Here is a 27,255-nt window from a genome sequence, read left to right on the forward strand (position 1 = left end):
ATTGAAATTGACATATGCAAATAAAGAGCCTTGATATGTATCAGCAAAATGTACTTAAAGTATGAAAATTAAAAGAAGTGTTTGTGCGCCAAAATGTACCGTCAGTGTCTGAAACACCAGAAAATAAAACATAACTGATTAATTTTTGGAGAAACATTTATCTTTCTTCGTTAAGTTTAATTATCAATGACATTTTAAAGTCGTAGTTTGACTTTCTTCTGTACATATGCCTTTTCCTGTTAGTATAAAACTGTACTAAAAAGTAAAAGTATGTAGATCTCTTGTAAACCAACTACGGCTGCACGATTTTGAAAAGATATTGCGATTATTTTTGACCAATATTGCAATTGCGATATTTGAGAGAATGCTAATTTTCACATCATTATTTTCATTGGAAAAAAATGAAAGAATTGATCTAAAATTTAGATTAACTGTGCAGCCCTAGTACCAACTGCAATAACTACTAATATTAGTATGGAGTTGGGACACAGAAAAACTCAACTGGATATACAGTAAGTAGAAGAATGGGACCTTGAAGGGTTAAAATGTTCTTCCTGGAACATCCACGTCCAAAATTCTGTTTTTATTTATTCAAAATTAACCATCCAAAAAAAACTGCATCAGATACTGCTCACTTTTCACAAGAAGAGGTGATTATTACTGAGAACAGGAAAATAACTGACTGCCGACATCAACGGGTTCACTGTCATGTTTGTTTGACAAAATCCTTCACCTCCTGGTGCAAGTAAGAGACATCAGAGACTAGAACAACCCTCTGCAGCACAGGGAGGATTTCTGTAATTACCAAGCAATCTGACACACTGTGTTTTTAATAAATCTGATGGGATAATGTGTTGCTTTGTACTTATTAAAGGTACATCTGCATTAACAGTAGTTAAAGGTACGATCTAAGTCAGATTTGTTTTTCAGTGAAGTAACAGAGATTCAGTGCCTGGAGTAAAGAGAGGTAGTCTGGCACAAAACAAACGCATCTCAAGAGTTTAAAGAGGAGATAAAGATCACAGATTCTTTTCACAGGCATGAAGTTGAAGAGTTGGCTTTGGTTTTGAGTAGACATCCTAATCATATACCAATCCTGCTAATTACATCAGTGTTGGCAATCACTTTCAGACAAAGAAAAGGCCGTCCATGGGAGGACTCTGGGAATGCTTGCAATGACACAGAGAAACAAGAACACAAAGGTCTGCACTAACTACATTAAGACATTTTACTAAGTCGCCCTGTGTGCAGAAACACATCATTCATTAACAGGGTCAGAGAGCCAATTAAAAAAATAATTTAAAAAGCAAACGTCTCATAACTTTACATTTACACTGCAAAGTGTTGTGTACCTCATCTGAATCAACTGTGCGTTTCACATCCTATTCACACTCACATTCAGATAATGTACTCAGATACTCCGTAACATACAAACCAGTGAGCGCTTCACGTAAAAAAATAAATGTCTGAGCCACGAGCTCCATGTCTTTTGCCTGACTCAACTCTCTCTCCTTAAGACGAACCGATGGGAGTGTCCACATACTGTAAAGGAAAAAAAACAACTTTGGATATGCTTTTGTTCAGAATCAAACTATTCAATCGTCTCTCTCTTCAAGTATAGTACATCGTTACGGATTCTCCTCACTGCTACATTCCCTCTCTCTGGGTCATGTAGTCATCCAGGCAGCATTAACTCCGGTGTGCTCTTTCTAACTCCTCTGCAAACACAACGTTTCGGGGCCAGCACAACCCACGGGAGGAGGAGGGGAAGGAAGCAGAGGGGCCTGGTTCTTGTTCTTGTTGGGTGGGGAAGGGGGGGTGTTGGGCTTAGAACAGAGCAATGTTAGCCAGATTAACCATAGCAGCAACAGCAGCAACGGCTGAAGTCCTCTGAAAGCGGTGCTGGACACGTGCAGCAGGTTACTTCTTCCTGTTGTGTTGCCTCCTCGCCTGCAGCCTCTGGCGAGCTCCAGATGGCTTCGATCCGGCTCCAATGGAAAAGGAGGGAGTCGCTGGAGACCCTGATGGCATAAAACACACACAACATGTCATTTCTAAGGATTAGAGCTGCCCTCGACCAACTCATACAACTTTGTTGACTAATTGATAGTTGATTTAATGGACAGATCTGTAACGGCTTGTCCACACCAGGAACATCAGGAGCGCGTGGCGGCTGCGTTACCTGTTGTTTTTTATTTCGGTGTCCATGTTAACAGGTTAGAGCAGCCACACAACTCACATGAGACGCCTTTTACCTGTGCACTGCTGTGTAAAGACACTCGCAGCATGGCCTGAAAAGTCACGGTTGCATTAACGACCTACCAAAAGGAACAGCGCTGAAGCCTTGGACTGGAGTTCCAGGACTTCCAAAGGGAATTGGACCTGCAGCGGCAGCAGCACTCTGGCCGAAGGATGGGGTCGACGTCCCTGCAGAGAAAAGCAGCACACAACTTGATTAAACCAAACACACAACCGGCCGCAGGGTCTGAAATTAACCGTTTACCTCACCTGACACTGTGGCAGGTCACTGAACATTTCTACTGGACACTCAATTTATTTTGTCTGCCACTTCTGAAATCTACATCACTTCACCAGACCGTAGAATTTTGGAATATATCATGTAACCTTAATCCATAACTATATTTAATTTAGGCTTTAGAGTTGCTTTTTAAAAATAATATTTCTTAATATAAGGAAACTGCCATGGTGGCAGGTGACCTGAATTTGTTTACCAGCCGCAGCCAACATTTAGCCGGTATTTGGCAGGTGCTAATTTCATTCCACTGCAAACGTGGGATACACCACGTTTGTTTCTTTACTGGGAAACCTGGACTATTGACAAAAATTAGAGTGTTGGTAGGAAAAAAAAGGAGGATTTGTCTATCTGCAAATGCCATACTCAAGTTTGATTAATTGTGAAAGCCAAAATTGTGTTTCTAACTCATTGAGAAATATCACTACCTCGGTTTAAAATATAAACAAGATAAAAATAAACCTTACCAAAAGCTGGTTTGTCAGTAGCAGCAGCCCCAAAGTTGAAGCTTCCCATCTGCGGTGCAGGATTATTGGGGACTGGTGTTCCAAACTGGGGGCACGGCATACCAGCAGCAGCACCAAAGTTAAATCCACTGGGTACTGTCTGAGCGGGGCCGGCGGGAACCTGCTGAGGAGCAGCACCGCCAAATGTGAAGCCGGCTGAGGAGGCACTCTGAGTCTGGGTTGCTGCACCGAAGTTGGGTGCGGCCGAGGGAGCGGTGGTGCCACCAAAAGCAAAACCAGTGGAGCTGGCTCCAAATGCTGGTTTGGCTTGGGTGCCAAAGCTGGTTGCTGTGGTGACAACAGCTGAGCCAAAAGGGAAGGGGGGTGGGGCGGTGTTAGGGGCGGGTGTGGATGATGTTGCCACGCCGCCTCCAAAGGAGAATGGTTTTGCGGAGGAGGAGGAGCCAAAAGTTGGTGCCGGTGTCGTGGGGGAGCCAAAAGTCATCTGCGCTGCGGGTGCAGCCGAGGAGCCAAAGGTTGACGGCGCTGCCGTTGCTGCTGAGGAGCCAAAGGTTGACTGTGTTGCCAGTGTCGCTGAGGAGCCAAATGTTGTCTGGGCTGCCGTTGCCGCGGAGGAACCAAATGTTGTCTGGGCTGCTGTTGCCGCTGAGGAGCCAAAAGTTGACTGCGTTGCCGTTGCCACTGAGGAGCCAAAGGTTGACGGCGTTGCTGTTGCCACTGAGGAGCCAAAGGTTGTCTGGACTGCCGGTGCCGCTGAGGAGCCAAAGGTTGTCTGGACTGCCGGTGCCGCCGAGGAGCCAAAGGTTGTCTGGGCTGCCGGTGCCGACGAAGAGCCAAAGGTTGTCTGCACCGCCAGTGCCGCTGAGGAGCCAAAGGTCGTCTGCGCTGCCGGTGCTTGAAACGACGACTTTCCAAAGGCGAAGGTGGACTGCGTGGTGGCTGCAGCAGCAGCAGTAGTAGTGGGGGCTGCGTTGGTCATGGAAAAACCTCCAAATGAAGCAGTGGTTGTGTTCTGGCTGGGTGCTGCCTGGCCAAAGGCGAATGCCTTCTGGTTGGCTGCTTGAGGGTCTGGCTGCATGGCACCAAACGTGAAGCCGCTGTTGCTGGTTGTGGTAGCAGCAGCAGCAGCGGCGGTGGTAGTGGTGGGAGCAGTTCCAAACTGAAATGTGCTCCCGGTATTAGGGGCCTGCATTGAGGCTGAGCTGGTACTGGTTGTGGATGGTGTAGACCAGTTTCCAAAGAGGGATTTCACAGCTGGCGATGCTGCAGGCTGCGTGGTGGAGCCGGTGGAGGCCATGCATGTGGGCGTGTTGGTCAAGCCAGGGAAAAGAGATGGTGTAACGGTGGTGCTGCTTGTTGATCCAAACATTGAGGATGTACTACTTGAAGAAACGGTAGAAGCTGGGTTGCTCGTTGTGTACGGTGGAGGCTGTCCAAAGCCAGCACCTGTGGTGGCAGCTCCAAAGATGGGTTTGAAATTTTCGACAGGTTTGCTCTCCGGGGCTGATGATGTAGCTGCTGCGGCGGAGGTGGGGGTGGTGGTGAGGGAGAAAATGGGTTTGAACCCTGAAGCCAGAGGGTTGGTATTAACGACTGACGCAATGCTGCTAGCTGGAGCAGGCGCAGCAGTAGTGAACAAGTTGGCGGCTGAGGAAGCAGCGGGGGCGCCGATCTGACTCGCCAATCCAAACAGGCCGCTTCCTGTAACAGGTGGAGTGCCGCTGGAGGCCCTGGAGACCTGACCCAGCACCTGAGTGAAGGCAGAGGGCTGATCCACACCTGCAGAGGAGGACTGAGACTGGGAGGCAGGAGGGAGCTGTGGGGTGAGCGCTGGAGTCGCAATCTTCAGGATTAAGCCACTGGGTTGTACCGGCGTGGCTGATGCAGACACTACAGGCACAAAACAAACAAACAGGATGTGGATGATCAATACATGTCATGATATATATATGGAACCAAGTGAATATGGGTCAAGCTTTATCTTTAGGTTAGAAAAACCTTAAAGTATCGCGAATCAATATTAAGATTTATTACACGACTTTACACTCCAGTTCAGCAATCGTACCTGTAGTTGTGTTGGCAGCAGATGTGGAGCTAGCAGGAATGATGATCTTCATTTTCAGAGCCTCCAGCAGCGGGTTAGAGGCCACAGGCGCCGTGCTGACGCTGATGCCTGGACTGGGATCCAGGTTGATGACTGGGATGGCAGAGCTGGAGTCTACTGTGGGCAGAGGAGCTGCCAGAAGGCTGCTCAGGGTGGTGGCGGTGGTGGAGCTGGTAGAGAGGGCCGGCTGGGTGGAAGTGGTGGCTGGGGGAGAGATGGACTTCTCTGGCTCCGGAGCTAAACAAGGACAAAATCAACAGGGATGTCAGACAGGCAGCCACACGAGTCTAGTCAAGTTTAATGGTCCTAAATAAGAGAAATCACTTTAACATCATCTCTGAAAAAGATAATATGATAAAAGTTTAATAATTCTAATGATAAAACCCTAAAACATGTAGTAAATTAGTAGTGTTTATTGGCTATCAACCTTGCGTTTACATGTATATTATCGATAAAAAAAATAGACTTGAAGCCCTTGAGACGCAGCTGAGACGGTGTAGACAGCTGCATATATTAAAATGAAAGCGTCAGACGTACAGAGTGAAAAACGTGTCTGATACGATCGCGGTCTACACGGGGTAACAGTGCAACCTGACTCACACAGTGTAGAAGTTAAAGAAGAAGAGTTAAATGGTGTATTCATGTGGCTGCTTCCACTCACCAGGCGTCTCCAGGACCTTCTGGATCTTGCTGAGCGCAGCCTTTTTCTCTTCATCCAGGTCTTTCGCAGTGATGGTGTAGCCCAGCTCTGGAGGCGGGGGCTGCAAATAAGCGAGCACCGGGAGTTAAGTAGAGAAATCTAGGTCACCGTCACACATGACTATATAAAGCATGAAGTCTGACAATGTGGCACTCCTTACCAGAGAGATCTGATCGTCCCGGTGGCTGGACACCAGCTGGATCTTACGTTTTCTCTTCCCACCGCTCCCAGTAGAGTCTGTGGAGGTAGGGACTGGGATCTTGAGGACTGGAGTCTGCTTGGCTGCAACATCATCAAATAAAAAAGGACAATGAAACTAAATTCAACTAAAAGACGCAACACAGTGTCTACTTCTATATAACAAACTCAAAGCTTTTGGGTAGGGATGCACTGATCCGACATTGTTAAGTAGATCTAGTATCGCCACGGTATGAAGTAATTCATTCGCCAAATTTAGGCGAGGGAAAAACCGGCATGGCCATTTTCAGTTTCCCTTGACCTCTGACCAAAATGATCCAAAGAGTTCCACGTAGAGATTTTAAATGTGTGAAAAGGAGACCATCAGTATATGCCGTGAGTGCAGATCAGTGCATCCCTAGCTGTTGGTACCCCGTTGAACTCGTAGGAGACAAAGTGTGACCAACAGCGTATACATCCGACAAACCATTTATGTAACACAATGCTTGATGTGCATCTTATGTCAACAGCTTAACACGGGGATACTGCAGTTAATCTGGTTTAGAGTAGAAGAGTCTCACACAGGTTAACTCCATGTTGGAAACTGTGATACAAAAATGTGTCTAGAATGGATGAATATATATAAAACTGACTTTGTGTGATAGGAAATGACTTCAGTAGCCTCTAATTGTCACTGGGTAAAGCAGCTTTAACTATTAATTAATATGTTCTGTCAATATTTGCATAATCTGCTGCACAGAGCTGCACTTCTGAGCGTGAGGAAGTCCTTTGTTTACCACACAAGACTGGAGATAAATGGGACTTACAAGTAGCAGGTGCCTTGTCGGAGGCCGTCTGGTCCGACCTCACTGAGGAAGCTGAGCTGGGAGACAGCCCGTCGTCCTCTCTGGTAACGAAACCAAAAGTTATAAACTGTGATATTAGATTAAATGTGGATGACTAGCAGGGAACCAAGCAGAGACATACCTGGGTCTTTTGGAGACTCCCTCTGGAGTCTGACAGCGAGATGATCCGGGGCTGGACAGAGGGGAGCTGGGTGCTGACCGCTTCTTCCACTGTGACGGGAAACATCGAGATAAAGCTCAACAACTGCACTTTATCTCTGCAGAGCCATGTGTAGTTTAACGCAGCAGGTTAAGTCTTACCTGGCTGAGGCCTAGTGTAGAGCTGTAGGAGCTCTGGATAGGGTTTCTCATGGTGCCTGGGGTTCCTCTCGGGGCATGGACCCCACTACCGGAGCTGATGGAGGAGCAGCGAGACCTCTTCATGATCGAATCCTCCGCCAGTGAGGTCATCCCTCTTTTCAGGGTTCCTGGCCTGGAGGAAGGAAAGGAAAGCATTTAGACAGCCACACTATACATCACAGAGTGTCGGTAAAACTCAAAGATGACAAGATTTGACAGTCTGTCGCCACTTGAGAAAAGTTGAACTCACTTAGGGACCAGCTGTGACGGCGTCCCGTTGGGCAGAAGAGGCTCAAAAGCAGAGTGTGCACTTCCACCGCTGTCGTTACGCCTTAGGGAATGAAAATTACAAACATGCATCACACTTCAACTGACTGAATGTGCAAAACACATCCCAAATAGCACTTAGTTGAGCCTAACTGTAGCCTAAAGTTACTTATACTGTAAGAAGGTAATTGGTGCCAGCAGAGAAGCTTGCAAGCATCAGAATCTCCTTTCAGCTTCGTACCTTCTTTTGCTTTTCTGCTCAGTTGTGAAGCTTCTGTCCTCTTCCTCCACTTCTCTCTTGCGGCTTTCCTTCAATACCTTGAGGACACTTTCTCTGGAGCAGGGGTCCACCGGGGCCCTCGGGAGCCCTGCACAACTCAGATGGTCCAAACTAAAAAACAACAACCGGTGACAAAAAAAAAAGCTCCTGTCAGTGTTAACATTCAAACAGCAAGGCCACAGCAGAGCACAACAACACCACTATCTGTATATCAAACGTTAGCTAGTCTAGTATGACGGCAGAATAAGTGTTGGACATGAACGTAGAGACCTGGGGGAGCTGTGGTGGTCGGGCCGGGCGATCTTCACCGTGACGGGGCTGAGGACAGTCTGGGAGTTGCGGGGACTGAGGATGTTTTTCTTCCTGAAGCCATCCCAGTTGACAGGAGGCAGGACTCCCACTGATGAGACGCCCGGCTGCTGCAGGGGATAGTGACGCTGGGGGGTGATGGTGAATCTGCTCCCTGAGCCCGGCGGCTCCCTGAGGAGGAAAAAAACAATATAATGCAAGAGTAGATACATGCTACCTGCATTCACTTACCAATATACAACCAAGATGTATACATTTTTCATACAGAGCCTAATTTGTGACTTCAGCTCTCCATATATTACTCTGTGATTCAGTCACAAAGCCTTCCCTATACAACTCTTAAGGCCCTGACACACACCAAGCACCATAGTCCCAACCTTTATCAAGACTGAGACAGGTAATAAAGATTAGAAAATAGATACTTAAACTAGAAAATGTAATCACATCAACAAACAAACAATACTTTACTCCTGTGGCTTCATGGTATAATAATCCTCTGAGGCTGCTGTTGTTGGAGAAAAATACCTTGGGAGTCATACAAACATGCACAGCCAACAATTTCAACATATTGTAAGTTTTAATGTTGATTATTAACTCCTAAGTCTTTGAAAAAATCTTTATCATCACACTCAAATAACCAAACATAGATTTAGTAGCTGTTTCTTGATTGATATTCAACAGAAACACTTCTGGAAAATATAATAATATTGTCAATTTGTGAGCCATTATAATGAGTGGAAACTTGGCTTCTACTTGATATAAAAGATGAAATACATCAACATGCCTCATATGTTTGGTTTGCTCCATTAACAGCATTGTAATGTATTTATAAAATACAACAACAACAACCACTTTTAGAGGGATAGACCAGTAAATTCATTGATTTCATGAGTGGAAACTTGGCTTCTAGTTGATATAAAACATGAAATACATCAACATGCCTCATATGTTTGGTTTGCTTCATTAACAACATTGTTATATATTTATAAAATACAACAACACACTTTTACAAGGATAGCCCAATAAATTCATGGATTTATTTGAAGCAAACATATGAGGCATGTTGATGTATTTCATATCAACTAGAAGCCAAGTTTCCACTCATTATAATGGTTCACAAATTGACAATATTGGTGTATTTTCCAGATATAAAATCCATGAATGTATTGGTCTATCCCTGTAAACATGTGTTGTTGTATTTTATAAATATATTACAATGTTGTTAATGGAGCAAACCAAACATATGAGGCATGTTGATGTATTTCATATCAACTAGAAGGCAAGTTTCCACTCATTATAATGGTTCACAAATTGACCATATTGGTGTATTTGGTGTATGTATTGGTGTATTTTCCAGAAATATCTCTGTTGAATATCAATTATCCATAAAAAACAGCTACTAAATATATGTTTGGTTATTTGAGTGTGATGATGTAAAAGTGTGTTGTTGTATTTTATAAATATATTACAATGTTGTTAATGGAGCAAACCAAACATATGAGGCATGTTGATGTATTTCATGTTTCATATTAACTAGAAGTCAAGTTTCCACTCATTATAATGGTTCACAAATTGACAATATTGGTGTATTTTCCAGATATAAAATCCATGAATGTATTGGTCTATCCCTGTAAACATGTGTTGTTGTATTTTATAAATATATTACAATGTTGTTAATGGAGCAAACCAAACATATGAGGCATGTTGATGTATTTCATGTTTCATATAAACTAAAAGTCAAGTTTCAACTCATTATAATGACTCACAAATTGACCATATTGGTGTATTTGGTGTATTTTCCAGAAATATCTCTGTTGAATATCAAATATCCATAAAAAACAGCTACTAAATATATGTTTGGTTATTTGAGTGTGATGATGTAAAAGTGTGTTGTTGTATTTTATAAATATATTACAATGTTGTTAATGGAGCAAACCAAACATATGAGGCATGTTGATGTATTTCATGTTTCATATTAACTAGAAGTCAAGTTTCCACTCATTATAATGGCTCACAAATTGACAATATTGGTGTATTTTCCATAAATGTCTCTGTCTCTATTGACTATCACTCATGTGAGTGTGCTGATAAAGACTTATGAGTTAATAATTAACATTAAAACCCGCCAAACCACCTCCTCCTGATGGTACCGGCAGCGTGGCTTAGTGGTGATCTTACCCGGTGAAGGAGAGCCTCCTGTTGGGTGTGTAGGCAGCGTGGTGTGGTAGTGATCTTACCCGGTGAAGGAGAGCCTCCTGTTGGGTGTGTAGACAGCGTGGTTGGGTCTGGAGAGTCTCTCCCGCAGCAGCTCCCGGGTGTTCCTGCCGGCTCTCGGCCTCATCTCTCCGGCCGGTGGACTCTCCGGTCTCCCGATGTAACTCCCCATGAGCAGATCTCTGGGGCTGAACAGGAACGAGTCACTCTGTAACGTCTCCCTCCGGTAAACCCCCGGTTCTCTGTGATAAACCCCCGGTTCTCTGAAGCTCCTGTAGCCGCCTTTCACTCTCCCTCCAGGGGACTCCGCCACCGACACGCCGGTCACCCTCCAACCCGACAACCAGCGCCGGAGCGCGGCAGGGACGTTCACGCGAGCCCGGGGATCGAGGAGGCCTAGCCTGGCGGGAAGCAGCGGTTGTGCTCCGCTGTGATAGTAACACACGATACAACACCCCGCGAGGATTAACGACAAGCAGAGGAAAGTAGGGATGTAGTAATAAAGAGCGAGGCCAGCGACGCAGAGAGCAGAGAGCAGCGCTAACCGTCTCTCTCTAGGTGACATGGCGGCAGCGCGCCGCCGCAGGACTCCATATCCCATCATGCAACTCTGACCACGCTGTTCGGCGGTTTGATGACGCAGCAGCGCCGACTTCCGGTCTGGAGGTCACACAGTTTTTAGTTTTTTTATTTATTATTTCTATATTTATTCTTTCTTTCTTTCTTTCTTTCTTTCTTTCTTTCTTTCTTTCTTATTTCTTATTTCTTCTTTCTTTCTTTCGTTCTTTATTCTTTATTCTTTTTTGAAAAATGTTGGAAAAAAAGTCTAAACAATGTCTGAAAAGGGGAAAAAAATATCTGAAAACATTTTTGATAAATGTTGGAAAAAAAAGTCTGAAAAACAAAGTTTGAAAAATGTTGGGGAAAAAAAGTCTGAAAAAATGTCCTTAAAAGAAAAGTCTGAAAAATGTCTGAAAACATTTTTGAAAAAAAGTTTGAAAAATAGTCTAAAAAATGTCCGTAAAAAAAAGTTTGAAAAATGTCTGAAAAAAAAGTCTGAAAAAATGTCCGTAAAAAAAAAAGTCTGAAAAAAAAAGTTTGAAAAATGTTGGAGAAAAAAAGTCTGAAAGAAAAGTCTGAAAAAAAAGTATGAAAAAATGTCCGGAAAAAAAATGGCTGAAAAATATCTGAAATAAATGTCTGAAAAAAAAATCTGGAAAAATAGTCTGAAAAAAAAAGTTTGAAAAATGTCCGTAAAAGAAAAGTCGGAAAAAAGACTGAAAAACGTCTGAAAACAATTTTAAAAACAAAAGTTTGAAAAATAAGTCTGAAAGAAAAGTTGGAAAAATGTTGGAAAAAAAAGTCTGAAAAAAAGTCCGTAAAAAAATGTCTGAAAAATATCTGAAAAAGAAGTCGGAAAAAGAATTCTGAAAAAAAAAAGTTTGAAAAATGTTGGAAAAAAAGTCTAAAAAAAGTCTGAAAGAAAAGTCTGAAAAACAAAGTTTGAAATATGTTGGAAAAAAAAGTCTGAAAAAATGTCCGTAAAAAAGTATCTGAAAAAAAAAAGTCGGAAAAAGAAATAATGACAGGATTTTGCTGATGGTACGACTACGACAACCACAGTTCCATTCGCTGAATGAAGACCATTTTGAACCCTCTGGGAGTTGAAAGGTCCAGAAAAAGCCAGTAAGTAAGTGAGTTAAGAATATTTTTTCAACAGCCCAGAAATGACCACAGACAACTGGCTTCAGCAGGATGTTTATTTTAATCAAACACAACATAAAACATGTCATAATGTAACATGGATTATAATAAAAACATTATTATTATTATACACACAACAGAACAACATAAATTATGGCAGCCCTGAGATCATTATTCATGAAGTATGGTTGTTATAATTTGAAAGTATGGTTGTTACAAGAAGCGTTTATTTAGCCTTAATTATCTAAAACACAACCTCTCGTTCCTTTGATGTCTTTTGCGCTGAGTCCGGACATTTGGACCTCAAAGGTTTTGTCAAACGCGCTGCAGTCCACACGAAACGCCCCTTTCTCCAGAGAAATACACGACTCAAATCGGTGTCCCCAGAGGACCTCGTCCTCGGTGTAGGACGTCCTCGCCTGGCACGTCATACCTGCAACACAACACAGCAGATCAGAGGAGTCGGCTAAAAGTCACTGTACTGGAAAAAGACCTGACAAATACATTCGGAACAGCATCTGAGGGTCGGACTCGGCATTTCTGGCCTTCCATCCAGACTTGGCCAACATTTTAAGGGACCGTGTGTAAGATTTAGTGATATCTAGTGGTGTGGTTGCAGATTGCAACCAACTGAGCACCTCTCTGCTCACTCCTCCCTTCCCAACACTGTGGTAACGCCGTTCGCCTCACTCAGAGATTATCCTTGCTATAATAACACTACTTTAGGAGCAGCAGAAGTCGGACAGACACACTGCTCCGTTAACTGTTCGACAACTCTTTCTTTCAGGAAAGAAAAGGATCTGAAAATGTAGCACAACTTAAAAACACTTCTACCAACCCGATGCTTCCACGATGCCCTCCAGGATGACGATGATCTCAAAGGTCTCCCTCTTCAAACGCTCGGAGCCGACCTCCCAGAAGGGGCTGCTCTTGTTGATGACGTGGGTGATGGTCTGCGGTTCCACCAGGAGTAGCCTGTCGCCGCCAGTGTCGTAGCCCAGATTGATCTCCGACTGCTCCAGCGGGATGAACTCGCCCTCCTTGGTCTGCCTGGATTTGATGAGCTTGGCCCGGATCTTGGCGTCCACCATGTGGCTCGCTCTCAGGTCGCCGATGCGGAAGAGCATGCACAGCTTCTCGTCACGCTCGCATATGACGCAGTGCTTGCTGAAGATCAGCGTCTGGGCTCTCTGCTGCGGCCGGGAGATCTTGACGAACATGCAGCCCACCATCAGAGCGTCGATGATGGAGCCGAGGATGGACTGGACCATCAGGAGCACCGTGCCCTCGGAGCAGTTGGCGGTCACCATCCTGGAACCGTACCCGATGGTCCTCTGGCTCTCTAACGACAGCAACAGGGCTGACAGGAAGCTGTCCACATTTTGGTAGCACGCCTTCCACTGTGGGTCGTTAACGTGTGCAATGTCGTCACGCAACCAGGCACCGAAGAAGTAGATCCCACCGAAGGCCACCCATATGAGAATGTAGCACATAGTGAAGACGAGGAGGAACCAGCAGAACTTGAGGTCCACTAATGTGGTGAAAATATCAGAGATAAAGCGACTCTTGTCCGCAATCGGTCCCAGATTGACCTGGCACTTGCCGTCCTTGGTGATGTAACGCTGCCGCTGATTGCTGGCGGCGACGTGCGACGAGTGCTGGTCGCCCAGCAGCTTGCAGCGCTTCTTGTGACTCTTTGCGCCGTTCAGCTTCTCAATCGCAGAGACGGGAATGTTGTTGTTGCTGGCGGTGGAGCCTCTCGACTGCCACCGGGAGCTGAAACGCTTGAGGCCTTTGCTGCGATGCGCACGCTGAGGCTTTGGCGCTTCCTCTAGAGGAGCTGATTGGACAGTGTGCGGTTGCGGCGGTTCTCGCTCAGCCAAAGTCAAAGCGTGAGAGGACAGGCTGCAGGGGCTCTGGGAGGGAGAGGCCTCCTGGGACGGCGGAAGTGACGAGCACTTAGCGTAGTTCAAGTTGTGGATGAGAGAGGATCTTTCTGTGGTCATCATGGCTGCAACAGTGGATTTAGCTGTAGCCTGAAAGGAAGGAGAACAACGCATAATACTCAGTGTGACATATTATGGATATTTCATATTATATTCAATGCATAACAATAACAGTACAGAAGAACTGACAAACTGTACAATTAACCCAAAATAGTGAATGCAAGAACTGCAGGAAGTTTGTGCAAATCGAGCAATTTGGATGAATTTTCAGCAGATTATTTCCTGTGAATATTGCATCAGAGATGGGTTTCCTCGAGTTTTAGGAACTTTTAATGCAAATTTTCCGTCTGTATTATGTATTTTTTTTTTTTTAGCAATCAAAACTTGATCCACGAGAGACTGCACGGCCAAAGTGACATCACACCATTGGACACGGCTCTACACGGGTGTTCCATGCGGCAGGTTTTTGCCTTAACTTTTAATTTAATTTAATTTAATTTAATTTAATTTAATTTAGTTTATTTTAATTTAATTTAATTTAAATTTAAATTTATTTTAATTTAAATTTATTTTTTTAACCGCGAGGAGCACTGCTCCTGAACTGCCTGAAATGCCTTGATGTAATTCCTGCCTTTTCTTACGTAACGTGGTGATGTCACCAAGTAACACATTTGCATAATACCTGCCTAGCGGCTAGTTTGGAATGCCCTCAATCACAGCTAGTTAGAGCGGAGCTGGAGTGGAGTCCAAAGAGTTTGATCCGGTTGACTGACTGACTAGTTGAAAAGAGCTTCTGCAACACAGCTGGTGTGAGAAAAATAAAGCGTTGTTTTGAACATTAAAGCATGTAAACATGTTCTAGTAGAAACCCAAAATACACCTGAAAATAAGCACGATAGGTCCTCTTTAAGTAAGAAAAGTTATTAGTAAGAAAAGTGGGACATCATATAATAACAGACAGCTGTACCTTGTAGGCGTACGGAGTGAAACGCACTGATTCAGACTGCGGTCGGGGCAGGTAGGCCAGCAGGTGTTTAGCAGTGACGGTCTGCGTTGGGGGGATGGTGTTCCTGCGAGGTTCGGTCCTGATGGGACTGTTAACGTTCTGTAGCGTCTCTCTGCTGCACATCACAGTGGAGATCATCGCTGACGTCCTCGAGAGTCCTCTTCGGGTTCTGCTTCTGTTTGGGCAACGAAATTAAATTGAATTATGTCAAATATGTCTGTTTTTTTAAATTTCCTTTTAACAGGTACAGTCGTACAGCACAGTCACATGTTTCAAGACACACTAATATTGTTTATACTTATATTAGGAGAGAAGAGAAGATAAATATAAAAAGGAATTGAAAAAGAATAAATAAATAAATAAATAAAATAAAAATGAGAGATGAAGTTAGAAAATAGAAATAAAACAATAAAAAAGTAGAATAGGAATAATAATAAACAAAAATAAATAAAACCTAAATAGAGAAAGAAAAAAAGATAAATAAAGAGAAACTAAATAAATAGTGATAATAAATCGCAACGAAAAATAAATAAATACCAACAAAAATGAATAGAAGAATAAAAAAATAAAAATCCCCAAGTTGTTACACATTCATCTAGTTCACATCAATTAAGAAAAATGAAGTTAATATGTCAGTTTTTAACAGGCAACTAAATCTTTCTTGTTAGTGCCGCTTCAATACTTCTACGAGGGTTTGTGGAGATGGATGAAGAACCCAGTGATAAATCATTTAATGCAACATGTACAGTATTTTAAAATGTTCTCAACCTCTCATTCCTTATCTTAAATATGTTGCTGCACGTCCAAGAACAAATCCCTGACATCACTCCAGATCTATAGATGAGATCGAACTGTGAGGATGTACGATGACGTACCAAATTTACTCCCACAACATGAGGCCTCGCCTGTCTGAAGAGGGCTGATCAGTTATTACACATGTAGGGATTATCACTAATCCTCGAAATTAATCTAAGAAACACCCAAAGAACAGGATGGATTTGACCAGATTACCGACTGTATTCTCCAGAAGAAGGCTTAGAGAGAAAGTATATTGTCCAGATGTGTTTAAAACTGTGTTGTGATTATTGTATCACACAACAATAATACACACACAACATGTGTTTTCTGAATACACACATGTGAACCAGATGTGTGGTGCAGATGTGCATGGATTGAATATGTCCTCTCAAACAGACAGAAGAAACAAAATCTCAGTGTTTTTATCTACTTGTACGGGTGCATTTGTTTTGATTTAGCATCTCCTGACATATGGAGGATGGAATATGTTTTATTCATATAAAAAAACACGAGTGGCAAGAAAACATCTTTACAGAAACATCAGACATTCGTCTTAATTATTCAAAATTAATTAGTAATCTATAAGTGAACACAAAATGAGGTTATGTGCTATACTTTATAAATAAACACCTCAAAGAAGAGAAACAAAACAAGAAAACAAAAAAAAAAAAAAACTTGTATTTATATATAACCTTTTTTAAATCAAAGTTAACAGACATAAGTCCGAAAATGCTCCTCGGGTCAAACGTTACACATCTACAATAATATTAATATAATAAACGTAATAACTGCCTGATAATGATAAATGTGCAACAGAATGCAATAATATTGTTAAATACATTAACGCTATTTTAAAGAAGTGTCATTTCCTAATTTTTTTTTAACTATAAAAGTTTCCTGGAAAGAAATAATAGTAATTAATAATTAATTAATAGGGAAAATATGAATTTCCTTGAAAGAAAAGCCTAATTTAAACCCAAGTAAATAATAAAATATAAATAATAAATAAATATTCATCCATTATATGGAAGATTTTGTTCTTCATATGTTTAATTGTATGCATATTGTCACATTTGTGTCACACACACTCGTTTAATTAATCAGCAATTGTTTTGATAATTTGACATTCAGTTAGTCACTGATTCAAATGTTAAAAGATCAGAAAACTAAACTCCTGATTTACAGTTTAAAAGTGCAAAAACAATCTTTTATTTTTATATTAAAAATACTGTTTTAACATATTTTTTACACATCTCAACTTTTTTCTACCATCATTACAAAAAGATAAAAAATAATGACGTACCTGTATGGAGCATATCTTCAGATGAATCCAGCTGCTGCTGCCAGAACTCAACTTTCATGTTGGAGTCGGAGATCAGCTGAAGGAGGAAGAGGAGGAGGAAGAAGAAGAGGAGGTGCTGCCGTCCAGCTGTTTGTCTCCTCCTTAGTTTTGCTTTCATGCAATCAGAATGCTTCATAGCCTACTTAAGATTTCACAAACATCTAAACCTTCTCCCATTTTATTTTAATTCTATGGCCTATTATCATAAAAAAAAAAAATCATGTGACTGATGTTTGTTCTCGTCAATCGTCCTGTATTGTTTTTTTTTTTTTTACAAAATATGGTGAAGCAAAAGACACATTTTCACACTGTGGACAATAAAAAGGTCCTAACTAACTACATGTTCTCCCTGGTGGAGAGAGAGAAGAGGTCTGACTGTCAACTAAACTCATCAGGAGTTTACATGAAAAAGGTTTTCCCGCACATCTTCCAGTAGTTTGCAGTTAAATCATTCTGCTTCTCAGCCAAATGAGCACACTGATTGATATGCATTTCCTTCATAGGAGATGCTATAGATCTGTGCATGTGTCGTGTGAAGGACACAGAGCTGACCCAAAACTTTGGAAAGTGCTTTGCGAGGCATTTTATGCGGCTGCCACCGAGATTACCATCATATCCATAGAAAACAAACAGTTTGAGAAAGGTTCTGCAAAGTCTTTTGGTTTATTTGGACAAGTAATAAATACATAATAGAAGAGTTCAGTTTGATGGCTTGAGATGCATCTTTGTCAGAACTAAATGGTTGTTAAGAGGCGTTAAAGTTCAAACAAACTCTCCTGAAATGACATCAGTACAGAAAAGTACCGCTGAGACGAGCTACAGATGAAGTTAGATTGCAGCAAAGTTAACCCTCACATGTCAACAGATGGCGGACCGCCGGTTACACAACCTCCCCGAAGCTATATGACCGAGGCTGCCGATGTAAAGAAGCCTTTGTGTAATCTCTGCACGACTGATTGCAGTCTGGATGCTGAGAAGGAACACAGATTGATTACAACCAGCTTATAGCTCCACCATCAGACAGGGCAACTACGTCTCAGTGACAAACTGTTACACACACATGTTAATGCATATATGTAATGCAACACACAATGGAAATGAATAAAGGCGTGGGTCAGTTATTTTCCTCAGGAGGAAAAAGTGCTTTAGTATCTTTCTTTTTGCTCTCAGAGTATCTATTTGATTTTGGTCAGCGCTACAGCTCTCCTCTCCGTGTTCTGAAACAAGGCTCGGATCAGATTCTTCACCTCCGAACTGGAGAACTCCAACGCCAGCGGACCTTTACCGTCAGCCCACCTGTGGAGAGGAACCACAGACACATTAAAGAAACATTAGTCTCTCGCTAACTGCAATCTTTAAAGTTGCACAGTTTAACTTTAAGGCTAGTGGGAACAAACGTAAATATAACTATAAAACAGAACAACTGGCATACCGGGACATTATTCATAAACCTTAGTTAATCTATATGGAGGATGGAAAAATAAATATGCCATTAAATGCAATAATGCATAAATAAATCTAAAATAAAAGAAATAAATGCAAAAATACATAGATAAATATGCCATTAAATAAACCAAAAATAATATTAATAAATATATGTATAAATAAATATAATTTAATAATGCATAAATAAATATAAAAATAAGACCAAAATAAATAAAAAATAAATGCAAAAATATATAAATACATTTAAAAGTGAATTAAAAAAATAAATGACTCAATAAATAAATAAATATGCCATTAAATTAACCAAAGAATAATATTAATAAATACATACAATTTAATAATGAATAAATAAATATGCTCCTAAATGAACCAAGAATAATATTAATAAATACATAAATAAATACTAACAATTTAATAATGCAGAAATACATAAAAGAATAAATAAATAAATACATAAATAAATTGAAAAGTTAATAAAAATAAATAAATAAATGACTTGATAAATAAATAAATATGCCATTAAATTAACCCAAAATAATATAAATAAAATACATACAATTTCATAATGACTAAATAAATATAAAAATAAATGCAAAATACAAAAAGTTAATAAAAATGAATTAATACATAAATAAATAAAAGGGGAAATTAAATAGAAGAGTGGATAGATGGGGAAGTAATACAAAAATAAATAAAGAAGCAAATTAAAACAGAAATATCAATTGATGTCACATTTTATCAACTAATTAATGCCTACATTTATTTTTAATATTATCTGTGGTTCTTTTAATGGCATATTTATTTATTTATCGAGTAATTTATTTGTTTATTTTTTAATCTGCCCTGTATCTGTATGTATATTTTAAGAACTGAGCAGAACAAGCCTGAACATAATCACTGATTAAAAATAAATACATTTTAAAAAACAGTAAATGCCCCAGACAAGGCTTTTATTTACTTTATATTATAACCTATTGATGATACTTCATCATCGTGTTTCCTTCCTACCTGTCGACTATCTCCTGCAGGTTGGCCCGCAGCACCATGACCAGCTCCTTGAAGGTGCTCCACTTCCTCACGTAGAGAGGCACTTCCTCCTGATACTTCCTGTTCTTGTTTTCCTCGGCCAGAGGGATGAAGACCAGCGGACCTTCCTCGATGAGGGTTTGGCACAGAGTGTGGAGGTGCTCTCCGTCCTCAGAGGAAATATCCTGTAGACGGTTAAAGTGAGGAATAACGTCCTTATTGATCATCACATACAGTAGATCATCACCATCATATCAAGATATAAAGGACAAACCTCCAGCATCATGATTTTGGCGATGACCTCCGTGATGGCCGTGTTGAGGAGGTTGCCCATGGCTTTGCAATAGTTACTGACTGGTAGCACATCCTGCCACACCGTGCCCAGCTGCTTCAACTGATGGATGACCTGCATCGAGCAAACACACGATCACCGTACGAGTGAGAAGCAGCGCGTAAATAAAAAAATATCAACTGAGCTGCCTCATGCAGGATTCTCTCATTAGACCAACAGATTTACTGATGACCTTTTCCGAGGCCTCTCCTCTCACTCACCTGTCTTACTGCTTTGCTGGCTGCGATGTAGTTGTCTTCGTAATCCAGGTTGCTGAAGTTGTGAGCGGTGGAAAGTCTCTCCAGCAGCTCAGCTCTCTGGACGCTCATTTGAGCCAAGAAGCACTGAGCACCTGGAGGAAAACGACAAAGAGGGTGCTCAGCGTATCTCAAGGCAATCTGCAGATTAGATGTTGAGATTTCGTATGTAGATGTGGACATTTTGGCCTGATGGTGACCACCAAAACACACAGCGAATCTGCCCCCAGCTCCCTCATTTGCATAAGATATGTATTAGAAATGAGATATGAAATGTGTAAAAGAAATGATAAAAAAAGAATACAGAAATAAATAAGGGGTGAAATACAAAGAGAAAAATGCATAAATAAGTAAACACATACATTTAAAAATAAATGTAAAAATAAATAAATGCATTTAAAAATGAATACAAATAAATACATAAATTAATAAACACATACATTTAAAAATAAATAAAAAATAAGCGCAAAAAACAAATCAATTAAAAATAAATGTAAAAATAAATAAATACATTTAAAAATGAATAAAAATAAATACATAAATAAATAAAAGAGAAAATTAAAAATAAGAGTAAATAAATAAGGGAATTAATACAAAGATAAATAAATAAAGAAGCAAATTAATACAGAAATATCAATTTATTATAATTAATTAATGGCTACATTTATTTTTAATATTACTTTTGCTACATTTAATGACATTTTATTTATTTTTCTAGTCACTAATTTATCGGAGCATCCCTACTTTTTATAGTCAATTTTATTTGATTTAATCGATTAGTTGTTGAAGCCCTTCTGTGGATCATGAATGTTCCAGATCAGGAGTAGTTTTTTGGGATGAATTTATGTACCAAATTTCACGGCAATGTGGCCAAACAGTTGTAGATCTATTTGTTTACCAAGTTTCCTGAAAACGGGCACCATGTCAACGAACGTCGCCACGCCCACGCTGAGCGGCTGCGGCAGGTGAGCTCTGACGTGGTGGCCCAGGGTGAGCAGGTGGTGAGCCAGGTACATGCAGTTGTTGTGCTGGATGGCAGCCAGGTGAGGGAACTTGAGCAGGTTCTCCCTGGATGACGGAGGAGCAGAGAAACAACCAGTTACACCTTCATCGGGTGAAGTGTGTTGGTTTCGATCTGCTCTGTGTTAATACGATGGAAAACGTCCTTACTTGTGGTACGTTGGGACGACGTCGTAGAACAGCTGGAAGATGTTTCTCACAGTGAAGAAGAGCTGTAATGCACTGAAGAGAACAACAACAGGAAGATTGATTATATTTTACAAGTCAAACTCCACCCCGAAAGTTCCCTCTACTTTCAGAAAGTACTACCCCGGCCTGGGCCTTTTTTGGGGGTAAAATGGTCCTGAAACTTAATTTAGACCCTGGTTGATCCCTGCGGTGGAAACGCAATGAGTTCCTCAAAAGGTTCCTAGTTCGGGGGGAAAGTTCCTGCGGTGGAAACGGGGCTTTACAGACGACAGTCATATCTCCGAGCAGCACTGTAACCTACCATTGTGTGGAGCTTCCGACGGCTTCACACAGCGTGTTGAGTGCCAGCTCCATCAGCTGCTGCACCGACTCGCTGATGCGACACGCCGGCAGACACAGACTCCACGCAGACAGCTGCTTCGCGTTCTCCATCGTCATCTCGTCCTTCGTGGTTTCGTGCTTCACCTTCAGCTCTGAAGCCGGAGCCGGCAGCTTGGGAAGACGCAGCTTGTAGTCGGGTGTGATCTAACGGAGGAAGATTGGAAGTAAGATTAATGTTTTCCATTTCATGCTACAGCAACGGAATCAATCAACCAGTCTCCAGTTTATTCATCCAGACTCTCAACCCTAGCTCACACGTACTTTGACGGTGTTGTGCATCTTGGAGGTCATGAGTTTGCGCGCCGCCACGATGACATCTTTGCACTTCTTGCTGGCGAAGTGACAGTTGACGTCTCTGGCGTATTTGAGCAGCTCTGTGGAGTCGCCGTGCAGAAACTCCATCTCCTTCAGGGACTTCTCAAACTCCTCCGTTTCCTTGATCACCTTCAACGCGTACAACAAAACACATATTCAGTAAACATGTACGTCTGTATGTGTTATCTATATATTATATATGATACTGTTTGGTCCGTACAGTGTTGTATTTCTCCAGCTGGCTGCTGTTGGTGGGGATGGAGTAGAGCAGACACTCGTGGATGATGCACTGGGAAATTTCCTCCCAAATCAGCTCCCCAAAGATAGCAGAAAGCTTTTTATCGCTGATGGACACATCTGAAAAATAATAATAACAAGTAAAACACGGTTCCATTGAGCATGATATATCATTTCTATACAATGGGCCCCGCTGTACTACTGTACCTAGCAGGTGAGAGTGCAGCGTCCTGAGCACCAGGAGCAGTTTGCTGAAGACTTGTGAAGGAGTGGATCTCTCCTCGTGGCTCTCCTCCAAACTCTGTAAGGCCAGTACGGTTCCCTCGCCCGGCTGCTCCGTCACCCTCACCGACAGCGACGGGTACATCACCAACGGCTTCAACATGTGCTTCAACAGCACCTGACCTGAACGACCACAACAGAAACAGAAACTCTGACCCTGGATACGTTGTGCTTCAGAGCTAGATCGATAGATTAACCAGCCCTTTAACAAAATAATGGACACATTTTAACTGAAATCTGGAAGGTATGAAAACACAATTTGAATAGATTGTGACAGTACTGTCTGCATATTTCATGTTGGTCTTACTGAAGAGTTTGATCTTGTGCTGAAGGTCTCCCTGGATGGCCAGAGCTTGCAGGACGCAGCGCAGCAGAGCAGGTGGTTTCTCTTCACCGTCCTTACTGCACGCGTGGCTCAGCTTCAGCTCCACTTTCAGGAAGGACTTCAGACCTGCAGGCTCTGGTGGTGCACATCCAACAGTCACTACTACTAACGCCTCGCACTCAGATAGGTTTGCTGTCATGTTTTTTAATTATACAAAACTTGATATGCTAACAAGTAAAAGACCAGCTTATAAAACGCATACATTTTTTAAATGAATACAGTCATTGGATGAAAGGTGAGAGCCAGTGTGTACTGGTTTGCAGTCTTCACAGTCCTCTAGCAAAAAGTTCAAACTCAGCAAAGTACAGAAAAGAGCATACTTCACATATTTGTATTAGTACCACATCTGACACACACATATTGAAAAAAGTGTTCCGACTTACCCTTTGAGGGCGGTAATCTGCAGACGACGAGGCGCTTCCATTCATCTCCCAGGTGGTAAATTAAGTTTTCTCTCTGCACCGTCAACTCGGAGCTGAGAGCGCTGAGCAGCGGCAGCTGGGAAATCTTCCAGCCCTTCAGTGAATACACGCTGGCCCTCGCCTGGGGAAAAAAACCCAGTCAAATCAGCATCAATCAGTGTATTAACATGCACTTTAAAAAATGGGTTATTGTCATGTATTTATATAGCCCAATATCACAAATTTGCCTCAAGGGGCTTTACAATCGTTACAGCATACGACACCCTCTGTCCTAAGAGCTTCTAGCAGTATTTACATTTGGCTTTCTTGGACTCATGCTTAATTATATAAGAGATAAAAGGTAGGGTGAAAACGTGGATATACGTGCAATTTCCCGTACATACAGAAGGATCTAAATCAGCTCGGTCAGTGTGTCAGTTTTCCATGAATTGCCCATTCCTAGTTCACAGTGGAGGTAAGGTTGTGTGGACATGATGGTAAGCAGCTCTTACCCTCTCCAGCTGGTTGGCTGCATCAACATACTTCTTGTCCAGCAAAGCTCTGTTGGAGTCCTCCATAGCACCGTGAAACTGAGTCACAGAGAAACATTCAAACATTTAAATTATGGATGCTCAAAATACCACTTTTTGCTCTGCTAATAAAAATCTGAGAGCTTATTTAATGTATGGCTAACACAAAAGTTCTACCAGGACAATGCATTATAATAACTGTTATTATGAGCTCATTAGAGACAGAAATTAAGAGCCATAATGTGGCTTTTGGAGCCATGTGGAAACTCCCTGACACTATTCATTCGTGACAACATATTACATTATATTTGACATTTAAATTGTGTATGTTGTACCTCTTTTAGGTGTCCAAGCATTGTTATGACGATGGTATTTTTCTCTAGCTTCTGCTTCAGCTCTGCATATTCAGCCACCGCCACGTGGATATTCTGCTGCACCTGTGTCAAACATACATAACACCAAACGGTTAAAAACTGTGAATCTGCTTTCAGTAGAACTGAACCCAGTCTGTCTCTGTTCTGCTCTTTCAAGTCAACCTGGCTCAAGTATTGCTTTAATTTCAGCCGTACCTCTGTCTCGATGCAGTTTGTAAGGACATCCATTTCTTTGGAGACCTCGTCAACCTGCACCATTAGCTCCTCAGATCCTTCAAGACTCGGGAGGAAGTCACTATACCGCTTGTTCATCATGTCGCATATTTCTTCCTGTGAAATAAAACATGAAGAAAACAGAATAAAAAAAAATTGTATTGAGATAGACCTTCTGCTTTAAGCTGCCCAGAGCATGACTGTTTGCAATTTGAGTACAACCATTAATGTAAGTATATCATAACTCCGATCTGTATACATGATCGCTTTACAAAGGCCCGGATACTCATGTACAGTACAATATAGGGTTGTAACGGTTTCAAGGTATACGGTGGTATTAAAGTTGACGGTTATCATACCGTGTACAGTTGCTTATCCAAGTTTCATTTAGTAGTTAATTACATGCTATTGTGCTGCTAACATGTTAACTAACATGCTTAAGTTACATAACATATTATATTTACATGCTATTTTTTATCAGGTTTATAATTCTCATTAACTGATATTACTACTACTACGACTACATCCTTAGTACAATACAGTCGTTACACTCTCTTTGTCGTGAATTAATGCATGCTTTGCTTTCATGTAACAAATGATGACTGACTCAGACGCAAGAGCATCAACATGAAGACAATATATAACTATAACAACAATGAATCACAGCTAAATGAAGTGCATTCAATCAAAGATATTCCATTTACAATAATATAATACAGTAAAGCAACAGAACATTGCATTTAGGGTAATAGACGGGTGTCTGTGCATCATCATCACAGAGATGCGCACGCAACTAGGAGGCAGAAAGCAGCGCTCTTCACAGCTTATCTAGCAGAGCCAAGCTACAACACAAGGATGACAAGGAGTTGTTGTGCAATAAACTGCACCAACCGTAGAAAAGATGGATGGAAAACGTTTGCTATTTTGAGGGGATCACATGTCTTTGCTAGAAACAGAAGGAGATTATGGATCCAGGTCATTAAAATGGCAGATTGGGAGAGAAGCTGGAGCTCATTTTGAACTATTTATTAATGATTATTTTAATTATGGATTAATCTGCTGATTATTTTGGTTTATAAAAAATAATGAAAATAGTGAAAAATGCTGTAAAAATTACCCAGATCCCAAAGTGACACCTCCACAATGTTTGTTTTGTCCAAACAATAGTATAAAAACATATAAAAATAATTAAAATAATTAAAATAGCAGCAAATCTTCACATGTTGTGAAGCTGGAATCCATGAAATGTTTTTACATGATGATTATGAAAATAGTTTTATAAGCACTTCATGTCTCTCTCTAGTACTCATCCGCACCCATCATATGTGTCTGTACAAATATGTCTGTCATGTCCTTTTGTTTTTATATTGTTTTATCTGTCTATGTTTTAATTGATTCTTGTAAGGTGTCCTCGGGTGTCCAGAAAGGCGCCACTAAATAAAATGTATTATTATTATTATTATTATTATGTGTTTTTGTATGCACAAATCTTAATTTAAAGTACTATATTTCCCTCTGAGATGTGGTGGAGTAGAAGTAGAAAGTGTCATGAAAAGAAAAGACAAGTAAAGTGCCTCAAATGTGTACTTCAGTAACATTACAGTAACTTAGCTACATACTGACATCCAATATACAGACCTACTGTATGTAAATTATATAAATAATTAAAATAATACAAAGGAAAAGCAGCATTTGTGATGTTGGAACCATGAAATGTTTTTACATGATGATTATGAAAATAGCTTTATAAGCACTTCATATGTTTTAGTATGCATAAAAATCTTAATTTGTAAAGTAACTAAAGCTGTCAGGTAAATATAGTGCAGTAAAAAGTGAAGTAAAAAAGTACAATATTCCCTCTGAGATGTGGAGTAGAAGTAGAAAGTGGCATGAAAAGAAAAGACTCAAGTAAAGAACCTTAAATGTGTACATCAGTAACATTACAGTAACTTAGCTACATACTGACATACTGTATAATAATATAAAGTTATGTTCTCAAGGATTCACATAACTGGATATAATAAAGCCACGTAGTCAGATGTCACCACTGAGTCTGACACACACATGCTAACAGACATGCTAACAGACATGCTAACAGACATGCACTGAATTAAACCAGATAGCTAGCTAGTGTTAGCTGAAGGTGTAGCTAATGTTTATCTGCAGGTGTTTCAAGTAGATTGTTATAATCTATCTAACGCTGTTATTGTTTTGTTAAAAGATCAGAGACACGTGTTAGCTTGTTAGCTTAGCTTAGCTGCTAACTGCTAGTTCAAACTTTACTGTTAGCTTGACCTAGCTTATGCTAATGCTAAGCTAAGCTAGCTGCTACATTACCTTCGTATCTTCCACCTTTCGGGACATTTTGCTGATTTTAGAGGACAGATCTTCTTTCTCCAGTTTACCAGAGCTGGCGAGCACTTCGGTCACAAACGAGGACATGTTGTTAAAGTTGTTATTCTACACAGTTAATAGTTATAATGTTTATAAAAGAGTGACAGAAGAGAAGCAACAACAACAACAACAACAAGTCAGAGACTCAGAGACCCGCCAGCTGCTCTGATTGGTTCAGAGAGGCTTCTTCTTCTTTGGTGTTTATTATTGGTGGTTGATAAACCAGCTTAAAGGAGCATTACCTCCACCTACTGGACTACTGGAGTATGGAGCAGGAGATTGGCAGGAAAAAAATAAAATAAATAAAATAAATAAAATAAATAAAATAAATAAAATAAATAAAATAAATAAAATAAAATAAATAAATAAATAAAATAAATAAAATAAATAAAATAAATAAAATAAATAAAATAAATAAAATA

The 27,255-nt window shown here is 40.9% G+C and overlaps 3 protein-coding genes across 4 annotated transcripts; all 3 read right to left on the minus strand.

Moving 5' to 3' along the window:
- Window positions 1-508: 508 nt before the first annotated feature.
- pom121 (POM121 transmembrane nucleoporin) lies at window positions 509-11,012 on the minus strand. Its single transcript, XM_037748545.1, has 13 exons — window positions 10,280-11,012; window positions 8,004-8,213; window positions 7,695-7,844; window positions 7,437-7,517; window positions 7,148-7,319; window positions 6,969-7,057; window positions 6,809-6,888; window positions 5,965-6,086; window positions 5,766-5,865; window positions 5,066-5,341; window positions 3,001-4,890; window positions 2,323-2,427; window positions 509-2,021 (listed from the first exon to the last, which is right to left on the minus strand). Exons 1-13 carry the CDS (start codon window positions 10,858-10,860, stop codon window positions 1,921-1,923), a joined length of 3,957 nt encoding a protein of 1,318 aa, XP_037604473.1. The 5' UTR covers window positions 10,861-11,012; the 3' UTR covers window positions 509-1,920.
- A 1,007-nt stretch (window positions 11,013-12,019) lies between these two features.
- Window positions 12,020-17,549, minus strand: LOC119475475 (G protein-activated inward rectifier potassium channel 3-like). Of its 2 annotated transcripts, XM_037748218.1 has the most exons (4): window positions 17,014-17,549; window positions 14,874-15,087; window positions 12,799-13,996; window positions 12,020-12,393 (listed from the first exon to the last, which is right to left on the minus strand). In XM_037748218.1, exons 2-4 carry the CDS (start codon window positions 15,048-15,050, stop codon window positions 12,197-12,199), a joined length of 1,572 nt encoding a protein of 523 aa, XP_037604146.1. In that variant the 5' UTR covers window positions 15,051-15,087; window positions 17,014-17,549; the 3' UTR covers window positions 12,020-12,196. The 2 variants fall into 2 exon arrangements, with proteins under 2 accessions (XP_037604146.1, XP_037604148.1); XM_037748220.1 differs by lacking the exon at window positions 17,014-17,549 and having other exon boundaries at window positions 14,874-15,217.
- Window positions 17,550-17,699: 150 nt separating this feature from the next.
- Window positions 17,700-27,005, minus strand: zw10 (zw10 kinetochore protein). Its single transcript, XM_037748216.1, has 16 exons — window positions 26,777-27,005; window positions 24,422-24,556; window positions 24,188-24,289; window positions 23,835-23,912; window positions 23,305-23,464; window positions 22,844-22,996; window positions 22,462-22,659; window positions 22,238-22,374; window positions 21,964-22,146; window positions 21,623-21,846; window positions 21,283-21,354; window positions 21,011-21,180; window positions 20,077-20,207; window positions 19,799-19,930; window positions 19,507-19,709; window positions 17,700-18,348 (listed from the first exon to the last, which is right to left on the minus strand). Exons 1-16 carry the CDS (start codon window positions 26,879-26,881, stop codon window positions 18,228-18,230), a joined length of 2,304 nt encoding a protein of 767 aa, XP_037604144.1. The 5' UTR covers window positions 26,882-27,005; the 3' UTR covers window positions 17,700-18,227.
- Between the last annotated feature and the right edge of the window lie 250 nt (window positions 27,006-27,255).

The sequence above is a fragment of the Sebastes umbrosus genome, chromosome 17 (genome assembly GCF_015220745.1).
Source record: "Sebastes umbrosus isolate fSebUmb1 chromosome 17, fSebUmb1.pri, whole genome shotgun sequence".
NCBI classification, from domain to species: Eukaryota; Metazoa; Chordata; class Actinopteri; order Perciformes; family Sebastidae; genus Sebastes; species Sebastes umbrosus.

Excerpts from the sequence above, each read along its gene's own strand:
- pom121 (XM_037748545.1), bottom strand. The coding sequence starts at position 10,860 with ATGATGGGATATGGAGTCCTGCGGCGGCGCGCTGCCGCCATGTCACCT. Across the intron at positions 6,087-6,808 it reads CGACAAGGCACCTGCTACTT|CCAAGCAGACTCCAGTCCTC; the intron begins GTAAGTCCCATT and ends ATGATGTTGCAG. Across the intron at positions 5,866-5,964 it reads GGGACGATCAGATCTCTCTG|CCCCCGCCTCCAGAGCTGGG; the intron begins GTAAGGAGTGCC and ends GCTTATTTGCAG.
- LOC119475475 (XM_037748218.1), bottom strand. The coding sequence starts at position 15,050 with ATGATCTCCACTGTGATGTGCAGCAGAGAGACGCTACAGAACGTTAAC. Across the intron at positions 13,997-14,873 it reads TCACTCCGTACGCCTACAAG|GCTACAGCTAAATCCACTGT; the intron begins GTACAGCTGTCT and ends CCTTCCTTTCAG. Across the intron at positions 12,394-12,798 it reads GGGCATCGTGGAAGCATCGG|GTATGACGTGCCAGGCGAGG; the intron begins GTTGGTAGAAGT and ends GTTGTGTTGCAG.
- zw10 (XM_037748216.1), bottom strand. The coding sequence starts at position 26,881 with ATGTCCTCGTTTGTGACCGAAGTGCTCGCCAGCTCTGGTAAACTGGAG. Across the intron at positions 22,660-22,843 it reads GCACAAGATCAAACTCTTCA|GTCAGGTGCTGTTGAAGCAC; the intron begins GTAAGACCAACA and ends GTGGTCGTTCAG. Across the intron at positions 21,847-21,963 it reads AGATGCACAACACCGTCAAA|ATCACACCCGACTACAAGCT; the intron begins GTACGTGTGAGC and ends TTCCTCCGTTAG.